Source organism: Phlebotomus papatasi, chromosome 2, assembly GCF_024763615.1.
Source record: "Phlebotomus papatasi isolate M1 chromosome 2, Ppap_2.1, whole genome shotgun sequence".
Taxonomy (NCBI): domain Eukaryota; kingdom Metazoa; phylum Arthropoda; class Insecta; order Diptera; family Psychodidae; genus Phlebotomus; species Phlebotomus papatasi.
In genome coordinates this window covers 104,085,467-104,109,326 of record NC_077223.1, presented here as the reverse complement: position 1 = coordinate 104,109,326, position 23,860 = coordinate 104,085,467, and the positions used below count along the sequence as shown (strand labels likewise).

Below are 23,860 nucleotides of genomic sequence, written 5' to 3'. Positions count from 1 at the left end.
AACTCGGCTTTTCTCTGTTCTTTCTTGTCACAACTTCCGGACTCTATGGATCACATGATTTATAAGTCAAAAAATTCCAGTTTTCAATCTCTTTCTTTATCTCAAAAAATTTCAATTTAAATACTACACACGATTTGTTTTCAAATAATCCTCATCATCGTCAGTATTTTCCTCATTTTCCAGATGGGTCTCAAAGAATTCCTGCACAGTATCTGTATTCCATTTTGTAATGGACAGAGTCTCCTTTACGGCTCCTGTTTTGTCCAGGAGCTTCACAGTTGGATCCAATCCTCGAACATACTTAATTTGCAAATTAGGGAACTTCAAGGGACGATCACTCTTCACGAAGGCCTGAATTTGAGGATAAGCCCCAAATTTGCAGGTACACACTTCTAGGATAGCCTTTGGATACTTCCGGCTGACAGGTGAGTCATTGTCTTTCTGACAGCATTCCAAGCAAATTGCCCTGTAAATATTTCCCCCTCAATAACACTCCCATTCTCCCTCTAAAAATTCATTGAAAAATCCCTTACTTGAGCTCCTGGAGAGCAAAATCCAAGTTATCACAGGATGAGCACATCAATTGGCTCTTGATGAAACCCAATTCTCGACAGTCTTGGGTTGAGTATTCGGCTCTGGAGAGCCAAGTAAACTGCAAAAGGTAGTTAGAATTTGAATCTAGAACGTTGAAAGAATCTCCAGGAAGTCACTTACCGTAGAGAAAATTAGGACAATCAGGGATCTCTGCATGTTCACTGGGTTTGTGTTATTGTCCGGGAGAGAGGTTAATTGGCCAGGAACGTCATCAAAACATACGATGTTTTTTCTATGACCTGCCCAGCCGGCAACGCGCAATCGCTGCTCGAGCTCTTGGGCAAATAATCGCTGACGGAAAGGCTTCGCAGTCAGCAGTAATTTCTCGGAGATTTTTCATAGCCTTCCAATTTTCTAATTATGTCCGAATTTGATGATCCTGGGGATCCTCGGTGATCATGAAAATATTATTCTGATTAACCTTGGGTGAAAGCGTTTTTCGAACGCTAAAGGCCTCTACAGATTGGGAGCAATTTTCGTCAAAAAAAAGCGTTAAAAAACCCGTCAAATCATTGCTTTACCTGCCGATTTTACTCGGAGGTTTTTAGGTGTGATTCCTTCTAATCACACCTATTTGAATTGTAACGGTATATATTATTACATTCAGAGGAAATCTGTAGATTTTCAGCAGAATTTCTGCCTAGAAAATCTGTAGTTTTTCGGCAAAAATTATGCCGAAAATTTACAGATTCTCGGCAGAATTTCTACAAAGGAAATCTGCATAGTCTCCATTGTCTCAACAAAAATATTATATGGATTATTAGCGTATAATCGGCAGTCAGCCCTTTAAAAACTCGGAAAAATCCCCTTTATTTCCACGAAATTCTCCGTGGAAATTTCCACGCAACGGCCTTAGAGGCTTCCGTGGTTTAATATTACGGAATTCCACGATTTTTCCAGTGAATTTTTTAACATTGTTCTTCAAAATAATTCCAAAAATTGATTAAAAATTTCGTGGAACTTTCATAGAGAATTTCCACAAAAAAACATCCACAAATATTGACGATCAGTGCCAATTGGCAGCTTAGAACTTGGAGAGTGTTCATCTATCAGAGTAACACTCAATTGTTCTACTTTTGAATTGAAAATATTGCTACCATTATCGTTCATTTGAGTATGTCTAGCTCGCAAGAATTATAGCGTTAGGGCGAAAAATAATTGTAGATTTTTCGCGCTTACTTCCATGGAGTCTTGGTCGGAAAGATATCAGAAAATATACTCGGAATATTCAAAGTATATTTTGAATCAATTTCCAGGGAATTCTCTCAGATATGTTAGAAAATTCCTCGGACCTTTTCACTCCGCAGAACCTTGGACTCCGCAGAATTCCAAGCGGAATATTAGCGTTTATTTCCACGGAAATACTCGCGGAAAAATAGAAGACAAATTCCAGGGAATTTTCTGTTACTGTGAAACTTTGCGGACGATCGGCTACAGGGTACACATCCCAAATAGCAATTTGGAGTAAGATTGCCGTTGGATGTATGTATTCTGGATTCCAAAATCGGGTCCTATGATGGTCGTCAGAGAGTCGAATGACGGTAAGTGGGGAATAATATGACGGTAATTACGGAAGTCATTTGGCGTCATAATAACTCTGAAAATACTGGCTCACGACTAAAATATGACTCCGACTTCCAGTAACTTCCAGTGTCCCAATAAAAAAATCTTCCCTCTCTCTGGGTATATCTGAGGGGAAATTTAACTTGTCAAATGGCAAATAGAACTATTCAGTGCTGTAAATTCGCAAAGTAATTGATATTTTCGCGTGTTTTCTGAACAATATTATAGTGTGCATTGGGAGGAAAAGCTCTCCCGGTAGACATGTGTGTTGTGATTCGAAAAAGTAGAATGCCGACAGGAATTAAGTGAAAATTAGGCAATTTTTGGCATGATAAACACACAAACATTTTTTTGTAAAATGAAATTTTGTGGTTCAGGAGTTTGCTCCAGTTTCTGTAGTGTCCTGTGATTAAAATTTTGTGTCGAAAAGACAAATTTAGTGAAAATTTTAAAAGATTTTTTTGTGTTGTTGCTATTCAGTTGAAAAATTTTTAACATGTCGGATGCCTCATTCAGCAATAGTCAAACGACAAAAATCTTCGCAAATGTGAGTAGTGAATTAGGGAAAAAATAGAGAAATTTACATAGAACGTAGTAGAAAACGACAGAAAATGTGAAGAATTGTTGAGAAAATAGTGTCTACGGTGGTAGTGCAATACAAATTTGTGAAGTGTATTTAACGTCTTCATTCAAAGTGCGTACGTCGATTTCGTACCTATGCGGTAGAGAAGGACGCCAAATGCATTATTTTTGGCGAGTCATTTTTTATACGGAAAAAGGCCGTCGTTTGGAGTCGCTTTTGTTACCGAATGGCAGAGTAAACTTTAGAACCGTAAAATAACGATAATATTACTAATTCAATCTTGAGTAATGCTGTGACTAAAATACGACTCGAATACGACTAATTTTTAAGATTCCAATTAGAAGTAATTTTTTTGACCATTTTTTGTACACCAAAAACCAGTCATTTTTGACTCAGAGTAATTTTTTGCGGATCGGGATTAACAGCAATTTTCGTCAAAAAACTGCATTTTTGACATAATTTTGACATTTCCACCTACAGCAGTTCAGAGGATTTCCTTCAAAGAAGCGTTTTTTTTATGAAATTTTCTCCCAATGCGTACAATGCTTTAATATCAAACACTTCCTCGGAAAATTAAATAGAAGAAAATCAGATGTCTTAATAAAATCTACATGGGAACTGGGAACTATTCTTTATATGCTGGACACATCTACAGCTTAAAGCCGCTACGCATTGGGAGCAATTTTCGTCAAAAAAGCTGCATTTTTGACAGAATTTTGATATTTCCACCTACTCCAGTGCAGACGATTCCGTTTAAAAAATCAGTTTTTATTGAAAATTGCTTTCAATGTGTAGAAGCCTTTAACCCTTTAAGGACGATTGGAACACCGGTGTCCCATAAAGAAAATAATTTTCTTTATGGGAATTTTTTTTAATTTTTTTTTCCTAACTACCTAAAGTTATTTTTCCTTATGTTTGTACGTAATTGCAAAGTAGAAGGTTGAAGGAATTTAATTTGCAAGTCTCCAGTCTCCAGCTATTTGCTATATAGTAAATTTTTAAACTCTCATAATGAAAATTAATTTTAATTATTTTTTATACTTCCAATTTTTTTTAAGCAAAACCGTTTTGGAAAAAGAAACTACAATAGTCAAATATAATATTTTTCATTAGAGTGAAAATTTTATCATTCACTAGTATTGTCAGAACAATTACTTACATTTTTGTCCCTATCACTTATAGAGGTAAAAAATACACCGAATCAGACTGTTGGATTTTCTAAGGCTAGATGTAAGATCTTTTAATGATTTTGTTTATCGGTTTCATTTTTATGACTGATTTTTGGTCCGCGAAAACTGTCTTGTCGTTAAAGGGTTAAACCGACAGTCGCCTTTAAGCCGAGAACTAAGCCGTTTATTAGCTTAAGCCGAGAGACATTCTAGTCAGAAACTGATGGAAATATAATTTACTCTATTTTGATTATAATTTCACTAAGTCGCCTCACGGCTTAAGCCGTAGGTCTGTCCAGCACATTTAGGGAAATTCTGTTCTTTAATCCATTTCTGCACCGATTTTGACGGATTTACACAGAGGTACATAGACGTCCCAAGAAATATTCTTGAACCGTAACCGACAAGCTTCAGACTTAAAGCTTATCCATATGGCTTAACTTCTCTAATTTTTTAACAGTTAAGATTTTCCGGAAAATTTTGATTTATGATTGGATTACTGAGGGCAGATTATGTATTAGATTCTGAAGAACTAATTGAATTGGTTGCTATTTAGGATCTTTATATCTTCGGGAACTGGGCTAAATCTCTAGTCTGAAAACGGTTTAAAACTTTAAACTCAGTTGAAAAATTGGCATCATTCGTATTTCAATCCGATTTTGATGATTTTAAGTGGTTGGAATGGCTGATAAGCATTTTCACTCGTTTTTAAAAGAGTAAATATTGGTTATTTTAGGGAAAAGTAACTTCAATTTCAAAAAACCTGTTTTGGCAGTCGTGCGATTCAGACGCGAATGAATAATGCTTTTAATTGAAGCATTATTGTGTTAGCTGGGCGACTATATATTTTTTAGTTGATAAAAATTTAAATTAATAAGTTTTTTAGGGATTCTTTCAGAGTAATTTATGCAATTCATTTTCCAACAATTTTTATTTAGATTAAAAAAAAATTAGATATACTTGGAATTGTATTGATTTGGAATCTTATGGTAGTTTAACCGTTTAACGTACTAGAATTTCTCTAGGAAACTAAGAAAAAATGCAAATAGAGTTATTATTATTATTATTACTTTATTTAATCACAAGAATAGGGTCATCCTTTTTGCAATTGTGGTAAAAAAAAAATCGGAAAAAGATGAAGATAGAAATTACGAAATAGTAGTTAGTAAATTTCAAGAAATTTCATGAATTTTCGCCTAAGGTAGGTGGCGACTGCTGTGAAATTTCTGAAGCTTTACCATCTCTAATTGCAAATACTCTTACCACTTTACAAGCTAGAATTTTTTTTAGTATTGAATTCTAACATTAATGGGATTTTCCCAAACATTTCACCCTGGCTTTCCCAAAGCCAACAGTGAAGTTAAAAAAACATAAATAAATAAAATAAACTAAAGGTCTCGTGCCTGGTAAAAGAGTGATGCTCGATGGCAGACAATGGGAAGAAAAGCTGGTGTTTGTCTCACCAAATAGACGGAATATGATGAGAAAGAGAGAAAATGTTAGCACATCATCTAAAGTCAATGATAAGAAGATGAGTTTTGCTCCGTTGGAGATTCAAATTAAATTACCTGAACATTTTCTGATGTTTCAACTAATTATTACAGCCATTTAACACCTTTTGTGACTCGGTTTTTTTTTGGGGTAAAATTGTGCGAACATGCATTACGATCAAGATGTTTACCCATATCTCTCTGAGATTCTTACATATTCTTTTTGGCTTTCCAATAAAAACCCCACCAGAAAACTGGCACATCTTAGTGCGGTGTTTGGAGTGGATATAAAAACGCTGAAGATTCAGTGGAAAAGAGTTAGCAAGTGAACAGTGTTGTGTTGATATCAGTGAATTTTGTTGCGAAAACTGTGGAAGAAGAGCAAAATGTTGAGAATTATTGAGATCACAGTGAGTTTTTTTCGGATAGTTTTGGAGGTATTTGATGTGTTGCTGATTTAGGGAATTTATTCTCCTATTTTTATAGTCAATTCTTTTGGTGATTGTGGCCACAGAGGCTCTGCCTGCTAATCAGAGTCCTACGAAAACCGCCAAAATTCAGCATATCTCAGAATACTATTCCAATGATCACTATGCAGTCCCAGAACCTCCCAAACGTCCCACTCCCATCAATCCTGACATTGTCAGTGATCCCAAACCTGAAGAAAAAGTCCATTTGATTCCGCCGAAAGATGAGACAGAAGAGAGAACAATCCCTGCCCTTCATCGTCAGAGGCGAGTTGTCGATGAGTCTGAAGCTCAGGATCAACCAACAACAGCCAAACCGACAAGACCGTGGTGGCGCAGGATGAACTTCCGGGAGAATTTGAGAACCACGGAGGAGCCGAAGAAGGCTTCTGAAGAGGGAGAAGTGCCTGAGGAAGAGGTTTTGGAGGTGTCTAAGGACGAAAGTGCCCCAGAAAATCAGGAAGATTGTGAGAAGGATGAGGAGTCTGCTGAGGTGCAGAGAGTACAGGAGCATAGTGTCAACATTCAACATATTCAAACGCAATCCTTGCCTGTTATTCCACCTCACAGGGACATCTTCTAAATTATCTTAGACCACTTTTTTTGTACACGATTTTACACAAAAAAGGTAGATTAAATTATTTACCATCCTCCTCTGGGTCTTTTATTTTTGGAGAAGAAAGCGCGTTAAATTTAGAATCCCGTGCAATACGGGTACGGAATAAAGTGTGTCCACGATAAGATTGTTCCCAAGAATAATGCTTTAAAAGTCTTCAGTCCATTCCTCTGTTTGATTTTATGCACAATACAAAATAGGAGAACATTTAACCCTCCAACCTCTGATTCTTTAATATGCAAGAACAAGTAGTGAGACAAGTTTTTCTAGGCTAATTATGGTCCAAAAACTCAAAAATACCATCTGTTCGTCACTATCTTTCTTAGTTTGAGCGCCAGATGACAAAAGGTAAGGATACCCTGAGGAGTATGATAAGCGTTTAGGTATCAAAGGACTAAAATATTTTTATTTAAAAATATTGAACACAAAGTTAAATAAATTAATTTTAAATACTCCCTCCGTTCCGAAATAAGTCGTACGTTTGGCGAAAAATTAGGGATTAAGGAATGGTTTCAGAAAATGTTTTTGTTATTTGCAAATATCTTGTGTATGAACTATCCTCCATGTTCAGGGATAATATGGGGATCCTATCACGATGGTAAGTTGAGGAATCGATATGTTGAAGTTGTCCATTTTTCGCGTTTTTTTTCAAAGAGCTCCGGTAGATAGATAATTACTACAAGATGGACTGTGATTAACATTAAAGGATAGAATTTGGTTTAAATTTTTAGTATGCACAAGTAGAAATCAACAGTTATTACCGATATGATATTTTTTATATCTCAAATTTTGCAGAATGAGCGATAAAAAGAACATCCTTTTTTTATGTGTTCAAATATCTGGATGCAAAATGGTGAGAGATAGGGACTTGGGATCTTCAGCGGACACCTCATAAGTTGATCCTGGGACCGTATATATGTTTCTCTAAAACATATCCAGAATTGAAAAAAAAATCGCACGACGTGTTTTTGAGCAATCCCAAAAAACATTATTTTGGAGGGGAAGGGAAGGAGTGGGGGCAAAATAAAGAACATATTAGTGGTCCCAGGGGGTCAACTTATGGGGGGGTCCCCCGAAGGTCCCAAGTCTGTATCTCTCACCATTCTGCACCTATTTTAGATTGAAAATAAAACGCAAAAAATAAGACATTTTTAAGACATTCGTTCCTCAACTTACCATGAAGACTGGATCCCAATTTTAGTACTGGATATAAGCAATAGTACTTTACAAGAGATAATTGTTGATACGCAAAACATTTACCAACAAACTTTCCCTTAATCCCAATTTTTCCCAAACGTATGACTTATTTCGGAACAAAAATTTTTCCCAAACGTAATACGACTTATTTCGGAACGGAGGGAGTATTTTTTATGGATGGATGTTTTATAATTACTATAAAAATATATATTTTCTAAAAGAAACTTTAGAATTTTTAAAATCTAGGATTGATAAAATTGAAGTTGTATCAATCGCTCTGATTTTTAACAAATAAAACACATATCAGCTATGAAAATGTCACTTTCTTGTATATCTTGAAAGCATTATGAAGTACATTGTTCATCTTCTGGCCTTTTTCATGATCTTGGACATTTAAAGTCGGATCAGTGATCGCATCATCACAGCCAAAATCCGCTTCCTCGTATATTACGATCAAATCCATGAATTTCAGCCGATATCATTGATCAATTCCAAGAATTTAACTTGACTACTCGCTATGGGCTGTCTTTATGCCATTTAAATTGTTTTCTGTGAGCGAAATTATGCAAAGCAGTTATTTACTTGAACAGAACAATTAAATGAAAAAGCCGGTTATTTTTGAAATCGTTACATCTAACCGCCCAAGAGGCTCCAGAGAGTATCTTCATTTTTTCTCCTAAAACTCACAATTTCAATTTTTTATGGTTATAAAATTCAATATATGAAGTAGAATAACACACCTTTCAGGAAATATAATATTTGCTTCGCTCGGAGAACCTTAGATGGTTTGTTTTTGCACTTTGAAAACGAGAAATGTTGCACAAGGAAATTTACTGTTTTTTCTCTGATCTGTCACACAAAACTGACAACAGTAACCAAACGAAAGCTCAAAATGAATTCAAACCTTCAAAAAAATGTTAGTAAGACTACGATTGGGGGTACTAAACCAATTTTAAATAAATAAAACTTTTATTGCCTCCGTAAATGCGATTTTTGTAATGCTACTCTGGAGTAACTTAATAGCGATAGAAGGTTAAGTTTTTTAACCATATCCCTCAGAGATGTCGAAGGATTGTTCTTGTAGCGCATGATCACCTTTTTCTCCAAATCTCGATCTCCAATACCCCGATTTTTTCCACATCCAGGTTTCTGGGCAGTGGTTTTATTGTCGAAGAATCACCCTCCGGACGGTGTGGCGTGAGGTATTTGTGAGTTTTCCAAAGTCCGCGTAATTGATTCCAGGATTTTTTAGATACGTTTACACGATCAGTTCCCTTCCCTTTTCCATTATTATTTCGTATCTCAGTAAAAAACGAACAGAATTTGATGAGAGTTTCACCAAAAGAAAGGTAAAAACACGTGTTTACATACAACGTAAATGCGGAGATAGTGACATCTGTCATAAAAATATCAAATCCTTTGGAACAATTTCATCGTGGACACGCTTTACTTCATTATCCCTAGCGATTTAACTCTTTCCGGACCGCAGCATATGCTGCAAGCCAATTTAACAATTTTTTAATCAAAAATATCTAAGCTCAGGAATTAATTGAGCTCCTACAAAAAATATCTTAGATTTGGACATCCTTATAGCTTGTAATCATCCAGAAGAATAGGATTCTTATCAGTTCTGAATAATTAAAAAAACATTGTTTTTTACAGAACATTCATATGCTGCTTTGGGTACTCAGAGTCCCAAAAGAGACAAAAGAGTTAAAAAACGATTTAACTCCTTCTGACTTACCTGTCCGATTAGCAAAAGGACCAAACTTCACAAATCCAAAAAGAACGTTCTGACCATTTTGAATTTTATCGTCACTTTCATCAGTTGGTAATTTAAGTTTCTTTTTAGAAGATTGTTAGGATGTACTTTAGGCATTTTAGGTATTAAAAACATTTTTGTGAACAATGTGAAATTACCGTAACTGACATGAATTAACTATAGAACAAAATATTTTATTAAAAAAAATGTTATGATAACTTCTTCTTTTCAATTTGAATGGATTAGGGTTATTTAGACGATTGCAAATTTAAAAAGACACGAGAAAATGATTTTGAAAATGAAATTACGATATTAACTGATGGAAGTGACGATATTTGCACTTACAACTTTCACACACGTGCCAGAAAAATTACACAATATGCTTAATTTTTTTTTATTTAAAATCAATATTTATTAAATCTCACTAATATACTTATTGTGATACATTTTTTTCTTGTCATGTAAATCTTTTTTTTCGTCATGTTTTATCATCTCACTACAATGTAATTTATTAAAATAATTATTACACTTTTTCACCATTTCTCCCTTCACTGCAATATAATGCTTGTATTACACAATATTCTACCGAAGATTACTTAGATATTTATTATCTATTTTAATAATATATTTTATAATAATAGTTTATATTGTATGAAATAATGGCAATTTTACCTTTATCGGCTACTATTTTTATTTTTTTTTTTTTGAAGACTTCACCTTCTTTAAATATACGAATAATTTATTATAGCAATATTTACTTAAATTTAAAGATTATTTGATATTCTTTTTTTTATCAATAGTGTTTCTCATTGTAGCCTTTAATCTTTGCTTTTTTTTGGACCTACTAAAACGTGTGTGCTTCAAGGGGAGGAATTAAAAAAAAAAGAGATTAACTAAACTAGAACGCCCTCGTAAATCATCACTCTCTCTATCTTTCTCACTCTAAGACGCAGATAAACGTTAAGAAACAAACAAATCTAAAAGAAAAATACGACTAAACGAGAGAGTGATTTGGAAATGATATACAAATATTTTTGTCCCTTGATGGAATTATCTTTGCTTCCAAACTACTTAAAATTACATTTTGTTTAACAAAATCCTATGACACGAGTCACAAAAATAAAACGCGGACATTAACTAAAAAAAAATGAATACAAAGTCTCTGCAGAATTAATACGATTCCTTCTCTCATTTATTAAATATATAGCCACTGAAAAACGTTTATATTGACGCGTATTGGACTTTACAAAATTATTATATAAACTAATGGACCACGCACGACTGACTTTTCACACCAGAAAACTTTTACGCTGAATGACATCAATGACATTTTTAGAAGTATCTGTAGCACGTCGCTTTTTTTATGGAAACATTAACAGGCTTACGTAATTTTAGAATTCTTATTTTAAAAGAAAAAAATATGCGGTGAAACTTTATGAGAAAATGTTTGATAGTCGCACTTTCTGATATTTTTAATACTGGAAAAATTTTGTAACAGTTGGATTGGTTTTTGGGACAGTGGGATTGGCTTTAGAACAGTTGCATTAATTTTAGGACAATACGTTTGGTTTCAGAGCAGTGGGATTTGTTTTAGAACAGTTTGGCTTTAGGACAATGGAATTGCCGGAATTGCATTCCGAGAAATGGAATTGGTTTTAGGACAGTAAAGTTGCTTTTAGGATAATGGGATTGGTTTTAGGACAATAGAATTGCTTTCAGAGCAGTGAGATTGGTTTTAGAACAATGGAATTGCCTTCAGAATAGTGGAATTGGTTTCAGAGCAGTGGGATTGGTTTTTGGGACATTGGAATTGGTTTTAAAACAGTGGGGTTGCTTTTAGCACAACGGTATTGGTACTAGGACATTGGATTGGTACTAGGGCAAGGGGATTCGTTCTACGACAGTTTGTTTGGTTTTAGAACAATGGAATTGTCTTCTTTTTAAAACAGTGGAATTGCTCTCAGATCCGTGGGATTGGTTTTGGGACAGTGGATTTGTTTTTAGAACAGTGGGATTGCTTTTAAGGAAATGGGATTGGTACTAGGACAATGGGATTGGTATAAGGACAAACTAATTTTTTTTAGAAAAGTGAGATTGGTTTTGGGACAGTGGAATTGGTACTAGGGCAATGAGGTTCATTTTAGTATTATCGGATTGGTTTTAGAACAATGGATTTGGTTTTTTCTGAAAGCAATGGAAATGCTTTCAGAATAGTGGAATTGATTTCAGAGTAGTGGGATTGCTTTTTGGGACGTTGGAATTGATTTTAAAACAGTGGGATTGCTTTTAGGACAATGGTATTGGCACTAGCACAATGGGATTGGTACTAGGGCAAGGGGATTCGTTCTACGACATTGATTGGTTTTAAAACAATGGAATTGCTCTCAAATCCGTGGGATTGGTTTTGCGACAGTGGATTTGTTTTTAGAACAGTGGAGTTGCTTTTAAAAAAAATTGGATTGGTAATGGGACAAGTTAATTGGTTTTAAAGCAATGGAATTGTTTTATTTTCAGAAAAGTGGAATTGCTTTGGGACAGTGGAAGTGGTTTTAGAACAGTAGGGTTGCTTTTAAGACAATGGGATTGGTACTAGGGCAATGGTATTTGTTCCAGATTGGTTCCAGAACAATTGGTTATTCCGGATTGGTTCCAGAACAGTGAAATTGCTTTCATAGTAGTGGCATTGATTTTAGGGTAGTTGGGGTTGATTTTAGAACAATGGGATTGCTACTATGACAATGGAATTAATACTAGGACAATGGAATTGCATTCAGAGCAGTGGAATTGGCTTTAGCACAGTGGTATTGGTTTTAGCACAATGTTGCTTTAAGAACAATGCAATGGGATTGGTTCTAGAATTTGTGTAGTGGGATTGATTTTAAGATAGTGGGATTAGTCCTAGGACGGTAGGATTAATTTCAGAACAGTAGAATTGGTTTTAGAACAATGAATGGTATTGGATTAATTCTGTCATATTTTTAAAATTCATTTTAAGTCAATAGTGGGACTGAATATCTTTGACATTGGGATTGCTTCCATACCAATCCCATGATTTCCAAATGACCAATTGCAAGTTATTCTAGTTGTTCTAGGCAGAATATATCTTACTTGTATCTTCTGAAGATTAGTTTCTTTCTTCGTTTAATAATTTTTAAAATTCTTTTGGGGTGAATATTATTATAAATATTTGGAGGTGGGCCCAAGCAATCGGCCTATTTGAAGTTAACTGCGAATTTATGCTGGTTTAGCTTTTACACAACAGACTAGTTATTATTGCTGATAACTTGACAAAATGATTTACGATTGATCATTTAATCTCTAATTCTTCTTCTAATCAAGGGTATTTCGAAATGCACCTAAAACTGTTCTATAATCCGCTGAATTTAGGTAAATCTCCCTTTGTGGTTCGATTCTATGGAAATTATTCACCGTCTGTTATAATACTCCCAAATGTGTCTCGGCTAAAATGGGAAGTTTGTTACACTGCCTATTTTACTTCAAAACATTCGTATAAAAAGAAATCAAGTGATTAATTCATAAATGAATCACGTGAAAAGAAAGGGAAGATGAACTCATCCTCATCAAACTTGCCTAACTGCAGTACAATAATGTTGTCAAAAAATTGAGAAAACATCGTGAATTCTTTTACAATTTATTTTAGTAAATCTCAAATGTTCGAAAAATTCGAATATTGCTTATTGAATTTTCGAACAAGGATATTTTTCTGCACCAAAAAATAGGCAAATTGAAACCAAAGGGTCCATGAGAAATTTTTAAATTTCGAAAGAGCAATTTCGAATCAAAAAGCCTCGTTTAGATGCAACCTAAATTTTAATGGCGCTGGCACACCTTTTCAATTTAGTGAAATTCAATCGATTGAAATTTTACCTCTTGCTCTTTCAAACTGAAATAAGATATGTTTGCCTCTTTCTGTCAAATGAAAATTGAAATTTCAATTTCATTTTCAATTTCAATTTGAAATTTCATTTGACAGAAAGAGACAGCTGCATCTGATTTCAGTTTGAAAGAGTAAGAGGTAAAATTTGAATCGATTGAAATTCACTTAATTGAAAAGGTGTGCCAGCGTCATAAAGTTTCATCGCAAATTCGGGTTTTAAAAAGTAAAAATTTCAAACAAAAAAAAACAAACTTGTTAATGTTTCTTCAATTGTTTTTTATCGCAGTAAGAACTTCTGTACGGAATGACTATCAATACACATTGACACTTTGAGCTGACGTTGTCAAAGAATGTCAATTTGCAATTGACACTATTTTGGTACGAAGTTTTCTAATCTAATCGAAATCCAATCCGTAGCAATATAAACGTAGCGCAGTATTTCCTCACTCATTTTTCCTTACACAAAATGTCTATCTTTTACAAAAAGTCGCATTAGAATTTCTTTTGAGCATTAGCTTTTTTTTAGATCAATCTTGAGCTCCCATCTAAATCCTATATCATTTCTGGCTTTGCTTGATTTGCAAATCTTGTTTTTTTTCACTTCTTCTTTAAGTTAATACAAATATTTTTTTTTTCGTCAATATATTGATGAAATTGTTTAAATATATTGGTCTTAATGTAGTATAATTTTTTAATTTTAAAAATACCTAGATTTTTTCACCTTCGACGTTGTTTTTTTTTTAAGAAATAGGCTGAAAACTATTTTTTTCTCTTCAGTTTCTTTTTCTTTTTTTGTCTCACAATAAAAATACACAATAAGATTATTTTCTTTTATGACATTTGATATTTTCACTTGCTATGAGATATCTTTTTTTCTGGTTACTGGTTATTGGACACTAAAATAGTGGATTGTTTAAGACTTAATATGTTTTTTTCTTTCAAATTGGGAAATTTTCACTGCCGTTAACTCTCGTCAAAAAATGTTTCTTTTTAGAGAAATATATTTTATATTGTTTAGAAGACTATCTTTGGGGTAGTAGAAGAAATATTCTATAATTCAAATCATTTTAATAGTGTTTTTTTTATTTATTTGTTTCCCATCTATCTAATCATGACATTTTTTCTCATAAGATCTTAATTTTTTATTCTAAAAGACGCAAGCATTTATCAATTTTCTTTTTAAAATCAACTCTTTCGCCTGTTTTTCCTCCCATTTTTCTTTAATTATCCTTCTTACATATTGCAAAAACTACACAAGAAAGAACAACTAAAAAAAAACAAAGAAAATTTCTTATACTCTTAAATACTACGACTAGAATTATTGTATTGTAAGTTTCTAAAAAAAAAAGAAAACAAAAGGAAATTTTTCGTGCTATTTTTCTCTATACGTCAATTTTATTCTTCTTCCCCTATTACAGTTCTTTTTTTTCCACCATAAAGAAGAATTCTGTACATGTAGGGTTTCACTCCATCATGCTATTGCATTCAAATAATATTTCTTTGCGCACATTTCGCAAAATACAAAAAAGAAATACCCCTTCTTGTTTCTCTCATCATCTCACTCAAGAACACTCAATGACTTTTCAGTGGTTTGCTACGGAAGAAAATAATTGTTTTCTATTTAAAAAAAAATAACGACAATAAAAAAAATAATATCTGGAGAAAAGGAGAAATATAGAGACAATAGCAGAGTGATTTACATAAGAATTTTCCCTGGAGAGACTCAGGTTGTTCAGTCAAGCCTAAACTTTTGTGCTATGATAAGAAATTGATGTCACTATTTTAGCCGACATTGGTTTATTTCCTCTGGGAAGAATTTGCAATTTGCACCATTGAATATTCATGCAATGATTCCTTTTTTTTGCAATGAATGAGGTGAATGGGAGAAAATAATAAAAATTCAGTAGCTTTTTTTCTGTAGAGGATGCGATTTGTAGTAATTTTGTGGTTAAATTAAATAATACGTTCCAATTGCAAGTTCATTTGGTAGATAACAAGAAAACTTGTTGAATAATTCATAATATTATTCAAAATTCAATCACTGTGTTCAGTGTGCTTACAGCCGGAATTCAATTCCCCGAAAGAGTCTTGGCTAAAAGGTTGGTGTCTCGGCTCACTTGAAAGGAGCAATTGAGCCTAAACACAAGTAGATTTTGATTCTCCAATAGTGTCTTGGATGAAAGGTAAATGGAACTCTATTTGCACAAAAAGTCGTTGAAGTTCGAATAATTCAAATTCAATTTCGAATTTTCATACTAAATTTTCGAAAAAGGTGGGGAAAATTTATCAAATATCACACTAAAAGGCTGGCAAAAGTGATTATGGAATACTTGGGCGAGAACAGTAAGCATCGCTGTTCTCTTTTTTTTTCCCCACCAAAATGTGAAGACCGTCACATTTTGACACTTGAGCCTTTCGAAATTCGAACAGGATGTACTTCCGCCACTTTGCGAAAGTATTAAGAAGTAAGAAAGTCTCTTTTTTGGATTTTCAAATAGATTTTCGAATTTTTCAAGATCTACTTCTGTACGGAAAGATTGTGGCTCAAATACTTCCTGTTCGAATTTCGAAGTGCCTTCAGTGGCTTGAGTGTGAGTCTTTACTTCGTTAAACCTTTCCGATTTGAGAGCTCTTTCCATTTGAAGTTTATACTTGTACCGCAGAGATGAGCAAGAACCGTTTTTTTTTAAAGTCAAACAAATGTTAAATAAAAATTTTACATCAATGGTCAAAACGTCACTTGGACAAACTTATTTTGATGTTTATTGGATACATTCAGTAATAACCTTTTGAAGAGATAGTCAAGCCAAACCTGTTCAAAAATCTACCAGAAGCCTAAAGTGCTAGTTTATATACCCGTCGCTTTAGCGCTGAATGTTCTTCCATTTCGAATTTCAGTATTTTCGACACTTCAATTACACAAAATAGAAGAAGAAATCAACAACAGTGTAAAAAGTTTGCTGCAAAGTCAATTTTTGTGTAGTTTTGTGGAATTTCAGGATGGCAGAATGTTTGAATTGCAATTTCATTACCTAGCGAGCACCAAATGCTAAGATTTTAATTCAGCTAAAAATATTCAGCTAAATTAAGCTAACCCTAAACGAAAATGCGCGAGGCAGTGCCATTTCCATAGAGTTGGTTAGCACTTTTTGTTCGACGACTGCTGACCGGTCAGCACTTTTTTGCTGATGGATTCAACAAAAATATGCTGAACACGCACCTTTTTTTTCAGCTAATTGTGCTTGCAAAATGAATGTTCAAATGTTCGAAATTCCAACAGGTTCTTAGGTAAGTTCTCTCTGATATACCTTCGAATCGCTAAAGAAAAAAATTTCAACCGGATAGTGCCTTATTCTTATTCTCTGTCATAATCTCTGTGTAGTCTTATTTTGAGCCATTGATATTATAATTAATGAAATACCACAGAATCCTTTTATAAGAATGAAGGAATCTAATAATATTCCAGGAATATTATGAGCGTAGTTGCTTCAAAATTTGAACAGCAAATACTTCAGACATCATGCTGACCAAGCAAAAATAAAAATAAGTCTCTGAAATTGACTTTCGAACGTCTTTTCAACTTAAGAAATTTCACTTGTGAACGCTCGGATTCGGAAATGAATTTTCGAACTCGAAAGTGTATTCGAAACCTTATTCAAATGATCAAATGGTTGTAATTACAGTAGAGTTTCGAAACCGATCTTCGAATTTTTTAAAATCTAGCTATGAATGAAGTAAATACAGAAAATCTCACAGCGGAAAGTTAATTCACTAAAAGTGTCTTGGCTAAAATGTCATCGATATTCGACGAATTCAAACACGGTTTTGGAAGGCTTCCGGTAGATTTTCGAATAGGTTTGGCTTGGCTTTAAAGTGATTTTGTCTCTTCAAAAGGTTACCACTCAACGGAGCCAATCTATGCTCACAGTGGGACTTTAATTTCCTAAAGGTGTCTTGGCTAAAATGTCATCGATGTTCGACGAATTGAAACTAAATTTCGAATTTTCAAACAAAATATTCTGCATAAGTTTCTGAAAATTTGTCGAATTCATCATTAGGAAATTAGTTAAGAGTTTTTCATTGATTTTATGTGTATTTTAAATGGGAAAAATATGCATTTTGTTGCTTGAGTACCCTGATACTGTTGCTTGAGTACCGTGATACTCGAAACATTTGACTGTGATCCATTGCCTATCTCTGGGAAGTTCGAACTATGGAATATTTTCAGGGAAGGATTTTTCAATTTCGAAAATATAAATTGTGTCTTGGATAATCGATACTGAACTTTCTCTAAATATTCAAAGTCAATACGGGAAAAATTCTCATGTTCGTCCCTCTACTAATAGTTTTTTTCTTAAAGAATTATTATCCTTAAAATAAAAATACTTTTAAAGACTAATCTAAATAAGGGAGACAAAGTACACTTAAAAATTACTAATAATGATTTCTTGATTTTCATTTTTCACTATTGAAAAACATCTTTTCTTTCCTGAAAAAATACTCTCTTTTTAGTCCAAAAAAATAAATTGTTCCAAAATATATCACAGTGTTTTTCACTACTGGAACAATGCGTCTCTAATGTTTTTTTTCGCTCGTCATTTTGAAGGAATTTGTGAATGAATTTTGACAAGAGGAAAGTTTAAAAAAAAATCGGATTTCTGTGACTAGATAGCAAGGAGAAAAAAATGTCTTACAAAATTCAGAAGTGGGATTATGTCTTTTGAAAGAGAAATTTTTGTTGGCATTGTTTACAATTTACCTGTGAAGTGCATTTGATATCTGCTTGAGAGATTGTCCCACCTCGAGCACTAGCTTCTCATTGTCCTGGACATTTTTGCTGCCGGCCGATCGTAGGCTGCGTGATTGATTTTCCACGCGTGTCACCAGTTCCCGGAAGTGAAATTTGGAATGTGGCGGCATTGTTTCTTTGTCTGCGAATGTTACACAGGAATTCTGGAGAATATTGAGTTTATCGCTGAGCTGAAGCCACTGACTGGCCGAAATGGCTGTCACGGGAATCTTTAGGCTGCCTTCTAGCAGTGTCACTAGCTCCAGAATACCCTCCCGGCTGATAGTGATGGATGCTGCATTGTCCGTGGTTGCAGCTTTAGTCGGAATGGGAGTTGCGTAGATTGTTAATTTAGTGGGTTTAATGGGTACCGCTGGCTTCTTACTGGTACCCAAATTTGCATTCTGACCCTCATCTGTTGATTCCTCCTCTCCGCCTTGTCCTCCTCCTGTTCCTGTTCCGGTTAGCTTCTGCTTGAGACACAACTTTGGACTCAATTGAACAACTGTTGGATTCTCCGGAGCTGCCTCCTTGGATTCCCACAATTTCTTCAGACTATTTATACTTCCTGTACTCTTCCTCTTATCCTCCTCCTCCACAGCAATCTTCTCCCCCTGGATATCTATTTTGATTTCAGTCTTTTTCACCTCCTTTCCCTCTCCCCACTTCTTCCCATTCTCCTCCCCATTGCGCTTCGCCGGCTCCTCTCCTGTAGTCGTGGTCGTCGTCGTCGTCGTCGTTGTTGTCTCGTCAGCATCACACTCGACTCGACGTAGGCGCGATTTGAAGTCAATGATGGCTTCATCTTTCTTCTCTCCGAGCACCTTCTTTGGTTCCACCTTTTTCAGTTGACTCTTGAATGACGTGTGATTGTCCACTTGGGGCTTCGGAGGCAACTTCTTCATATCAACTCTGCCTCCGCCTCCGCCTCCGCCACCTCCCTGACTCATACTCTCGGCCAGTTCATTCACCAGCTGCGATACCGGATCTTTGGCCTCTACTGGCTGTTTTGGCACTTTCTGCTGCTCCACAGCTCGTTCCTTCATCTCTGCCACCAGTTTCGCCTCCAGCTTCTCCTTTACACTCCCATCTGCCAACGCTTCCACCGCAGGACTCCCCAGGGAATTGCACGAATCCGTCGAAGGTTCCCTCTTCCGCAGACTAACACCAAATCTCGATGAAGCTTCCTCCACGCTCGGTTCCGTGTTGGAAACATCGTACGACGGCGTTAGAATCTGCGATTGCGTAATCCCAACTGGAACAGGTTCCCGCGGTGGCAGTACATCAATCTCCATGGCAGGCGTCTCAAATTCCTCCGGTGGCGGCGGAAGATCCAACGGCGGTGGTGGAAATTCCAAATCAGCCAGCGTCGGTTGAAAACTCCTCTTGGGACTACCACTGACAGCTCCTCTGAAGCTTGAAAATGTAATCATACTGCCATCTGTCGTCGTACGATGACGTTGAAGCTTATTGAGACTCGCTGAGGCAGAATTGGCCATAGTAACACCTCCCGATGAATTACTCCGTATCATCTGTGGTTGACTCTTGATGTGATTCCTCGGAGACAGGATATTATTCACCCCCGCAGCCACTACAGCATTCCCCGTCTCACTGGCTGGACTCTCCTGTGTCAGACTAGTCTGAGAAGTCGTTGTACCACCTTCGGATGTCGTATTCTGTCTCAGTGATTCCAAATATGCCCCAATTCTCGCTCCTTTGGGCAACGTCCCGTACCGATTAATCGCCCTCTTGACATTCTGCACCTCCAGGGCGCCCACAGTCACTGGGGACACAGCCACATTTTCCCCTCCGGACGAACTTCCCGTGGCAGAGGGATCTTTGCGTTGGTGCTGAAAACGCTTGCTGTTGCGCGTCTCCAAGCCCCGATTGCCCATCACAGGTGTCACACGCTTGAATGAGCCACCCTGCTGTCTTTGGTGCATCTGTTCCTGGCTGTCGGTATCTGTGTCCGGAGTCACTTCGGCTCCATCATTCTCCGAGTCGCGATTTCCCACATTTCCATCTCTTGCCAATCCTTTTGATTACCAAAATTTTCTTCTAGTTAATATTCAACTCAAAAGTCTGAGAGAGAAAAAGAAATTGAAGGACTTACCATTGGTGTTTAGCTCATCCAGTAGCCTCCCATCATCCTCACGATATGTTGAATCTCGGCTCGTTGAGAGCAGACTATTTAAAACAAACAACAAATAGTATAAGTATTTGGCTTTTGAGATAATCTCTAAAGAATGTGACGACCCTAACGCCTAATGTAACATTTTCAAATGAATTTGCCAAACTTTTACTCGATTAATGGTGCTAGGGTAAGTTGGGGTGATTTGAAATCATGTCTACACAGTAAAAAATTGTGTGAGAAATAAAGTTGTGTATTTGAAAAGTTGTGTAAATTCACAAGCAATATGGTTGTAAATTGTAAAATTACTATCATAGTGGTGGTACGATACTAACATAATGCTAGTAAAATTATGTATTGTGTAAGGAAATTTGTGTATGGGAAAATTTGTGTGAGAACTGTCAAAATTCCATTGTTTACTATTGCAATTTTTTTTTTCTGTGTAGGGTACACAGTAAAAAAATTTACAACCACTATCGTTGGTAATTTTTGCACGAGCGCTATGGTTGTGAAGTTTGTGTATTGGAAATGTTGTGTATTGGCAAAGTTGTGTATTGTCAATTTTATAAAATGGCTTCCTGTCTATAATTTTGTTTGTAGTGTAGAGCAATTTTGTTCGGTTTATGTGTATTATCTGTGAAAAGTCTCTATATTAAACAAAGAAAAAAAGAAAAAAAAGAACAAAAAAAGAAAAAAAAACATGAAGAGAGGGTCTGAGAGTTGAACCCATAGCCTTTGCGTTGATAGTCTCGCGTTTTCCGGCCACGCCACGAACTTGCTTACTTCTCTTAAGCAAATGGCCAAGAGTGGCATCGTCAATTTTTTTAATTTACATGATGCATGCTTCCTCTGTTTTCTGTTATTACATAATTATTCCTCATTTTTTACGACTGAGGCATATTTTAAGAATCCAATGAATGATTCTAGACGACAATTAGACAGTTAGAAATGCGAAAAATTGGCTAAAGTCTTAGAAAAACTGCAATAGTGAACAATGAAATTTTGACAGTTCGTCAGTTAAATCAGCATTTGTCGTAACTTCCTTTTGGCAACTTTTCAGGAGACGAAATTTTCAGTTCAGCTTTATTTTTCTTGAAAATGAGCCCCGAATGCGATACTTTTGAGTCAAAATAATAAAAGTGGCACTAATAAACTGTAAGTTAACTCGAGAAAATCTTTTTAAAATGATTTAAAAGCTGAGATATTGCAATATATGTTAGAAGAAACACAATAATATTTTATCGTAACTTGCATCGTTTATAAAGCCGTAACTTCCAATGTATGGAGATCTTGGAAGTTACGACAATTTTCAAAAACACATTATATCAATTTTAATTACTCTAGTTATAATAAGTGTCTTTATTTCACTAAATTAGTCAATTAAACTGTGGCCCCTGTCCCTAAAAGCTTTTATTTCATAAATTTTATTTAATAAATTTTGTGCGTCGCGTCGCTTGTTTTCTTTTGAATTAATGACAGATGGGCAGAGATTTTTCCTCACTTTTTTCTCGCAAATATTGAATAAAAATGATTTAATGTTGCATTTTTCGTACTGTCTTTGGATATTTGGAAGAGTTTGTAAACGTTTTATTGAGAAATATTACATTTTTGCTGCAAATTACAAGTCACGCAAGTGAGCGAAAGAAGACACGGCAAATGCTGATTAGAGCAAATTTTGTATGAAAATTTGTCGTAACTTCCCCAAAAATGGAAGTTACCACAAATTCTGACAAATTTTTATTAATTAAGGGCACTTACGATAATTTTTGTTTAAAATAATTTTTAATGGGCTTATAAATGTTTCTTTTTCTCACGTGCGTTTAATAAACAAAATTACGCCGATTCTAAATATGTATATATCCCAAAATCGCAAAAATGAAGTTACGACTAATGCTGATTTAACTGACGAGTTCTCACACAAATTTTCCCATATACAAATTTCATTACACAAACATAATTTTACAAGCATTATGTTAGTATCGTACTACAAATATGATAGTAATTTTACAATTTACAACCAAAATGCTTGTGACAATACACAATTTTTCCCATACACAACTTTATTTCTCACACAATTTTTTACTGTGTATATGAGAAATAACTTTGTCGCCCACAATTCAAAGTAGAAAAGAAAATTAAGAAAAATATTACCAAAATCGACGCTAAGTCAAACTTTGCATAACTTTACGCAAAGCTAAAAAAGAGCAATAAAATGTATTTCTACACCTTTCGGGCTATTTTTCTAAAGGGAAATAATTGAAGGTTATGTGGACATAACCTAAAAAAAGAAGATTTTAATAACCTTTCTTGGTGCAAAGTACTTATAACTTGGCTAGGGTAAAGTGGTACAAGTTGGGCAATAGTACAAGTTGGACAATGGTACAATTTACACAGAGATTTTTGTCTTGATAAATTTAGTACTCCATTTTTATTTGTATATTTTTTAATGCTTTAGCTTTATAATTTGGTTCCTTGTGCTTAAAAACAAGTTTTGTACTGTATTTATCAAGAAAAAATGCATGTCCAACTTGTACCGGCGAATTGTCCAACTTGTAACACTAATTCCAAATTATATCATTTTACCCTATAAGGGAGTCTAAAAAGTAAATTTTTGTGTTTTACGTTGGTATATCTTTCAAAATTATCGTATTCCTGAAGTTTTTATCAATTTCTAATAAAATAACCTAACCTGTATGACGTTTTGAAACTTTTTTAATATAAAAGTTTGTGGGTTTTATCATTTTTTGTTGCAATCCATATTTTTGATAGAAAAACGTTTCGATTTCTTATAAATTTTTTCCGATTGAAATTCTCGCAATTTTTTTTAGGTTATGTCTAACATAACCTTACATTTTCTTCAATCGTGAACTTAATTTTAAATGCAGTTAGCACAGTTGCTGATCCAACCAACGGTATGTATGTAAATGTAACGGTATGTGTTATTGACTTACCTGGTTCTCTTCGGTGGAGCTGGTGCAGTCTTCCCTTTTTTATTTGTAGTTCGTCTCATTTGCACATTTCCCGCCTTGATGGCTGAAAAAGTGCTCAGTTTTGTTGATGATGAACCAGTTTCTAAGCAAAATGTCATTTTAATTAGTGTTTTTCGCAAAGAAAAAGTTCACTACAGTAGACTCTCGCTCAATCTGCTCTTTGTAAATCGGGCCAAAAATTTTGTTGACAATTTTCACGTTTAATTATGAAGCTAATTTGCTCAAATGCGCTGTGTTCTTCCTATTTTATCGTGATTCTTTATAATTGAGCGCTTTTTGTGGAATTTACAAAGGCTTTGACGCCCAAATCTATCAATAAACCGGATGACATTTTGCCCCAAATGCCCAATTGCGAGAGAGTCTACTGTAGGGTCATTTGCCTAAAGCGAGACAGTTTGGAAAGTTGAACAAAGCAGTGTGGAATGTGAGACACCTCCTTAAAAACTTGATAATAAATCAATTAAATATTTAAATTTTCGATTAAAAGATTATTAAACCTAATTTTATGATTATTTTAGAAGTTAAAAATGCAAAAATCGTTATAAAACAATCAAAGGGTGACTTGCAAGAAGAATTTAAAAAATGTATTGCATACGTGATATTCATAACCT

At 34.9% G+C, this 23,860-nt stretch overlaps 3 protein-coding genes across 4 annotated transcripts in view; 1 reads left to right on the top strand and 2 right to left on the bottom strand.

The window, feature by feature from the left end:
• Positions 1-79: 79 nt before the first annotated feature.
• LOC129801108 (selenoprotein F) lies at positions 80-5,594 on the bottom strand. Its single transcript, XM_055845871.1, has 3 exons — positions 5,591-5,594; positions 534-678; positions 80-466 (listed from the first exon to the last, which is right to left on the bottom strand). Exons 1-3 carry the CDS (start codon positions 5,592-5,594, stop codon positions 124-126), a joined length of 492 nt encoding a protein of 163 aa, XP_055701846.1. The 3' UTR covers positions 80-123.
• A 54-nt stretch (positions 5,595-5,648) lies between these two features.
• LOC129800550 (uncharacterized) lies at positions 5,649-6,519 on the top strand. The gene is made up of 2 exons (XM_055845020.1): positions 5,649-5,809; positions 5,886-6,519. Exons 1-2 carry the CDS (start codon positions 5,786-5,788, stop codon positions 6,447-6,449), a joined length of 588 nt encoding a protein of 195 aa, XP_055700995.1. The 5' UTR covers positions 5,649-5,785; the 3' UTR covers positions 6,450-6,519.
• A 5,944-nt stretch (positions 6,520-12,463) lies between these two features.
• Positions 12,464-23,860, bottom strand: part of LOC129800548 (tyrosine-protein kinase Abl) — a 28,929-nt gene continuing 17,532 nt past the window's right edge. For both annotated transcript variants that reach the window (XM_055845018.1, XM_055845019.1), the window contains exons 4-7: positions 23,211-23,331; positions 20,242-20,315; positions 18,099-20,163; positions 12,464-14,933 (exon numbers count right to left, since the gene is read on the bottom strand). In XM_055845018.1, coding sequence (XP_055700993.1) covers positions 14,912-14,933; positions 18,099-20,163; positions 20,242-20,315; positions 23,211-23,331 — 2,282 coding nt within the window. In that variant the 3' untranslated portion in view covers positions 12,464-14,911. The remainder of the gene's footprint in view (positions 14,934-18,098; positions 20,164-20,241; positions 20,316-23,210; positions 23,332-23,860) is intronic.

Coding starts and splice junctions, on each gene's coding strand:
- LOC129800550 (XM_055845020.1), top strand. CDS start 5,786: ATGTTGAGAATTATTGAGATCACA. Junction 5,810..5,885: donor TGAGAATTATTGAGATCACA/GTGAGTTTTTTT, acceptor CTATTTTTATAG/TCAATTCTTTTGGTGATTGT.
- LOC129801108 (XM_055845871.1), bottom strand. Junction 467..533: donor TTTGCTCTCCAGGAGCTCAA/GTAAGGGATTTT, acceptor AAATATTTACAG/GGCAATTTGCTTGGAATGCT.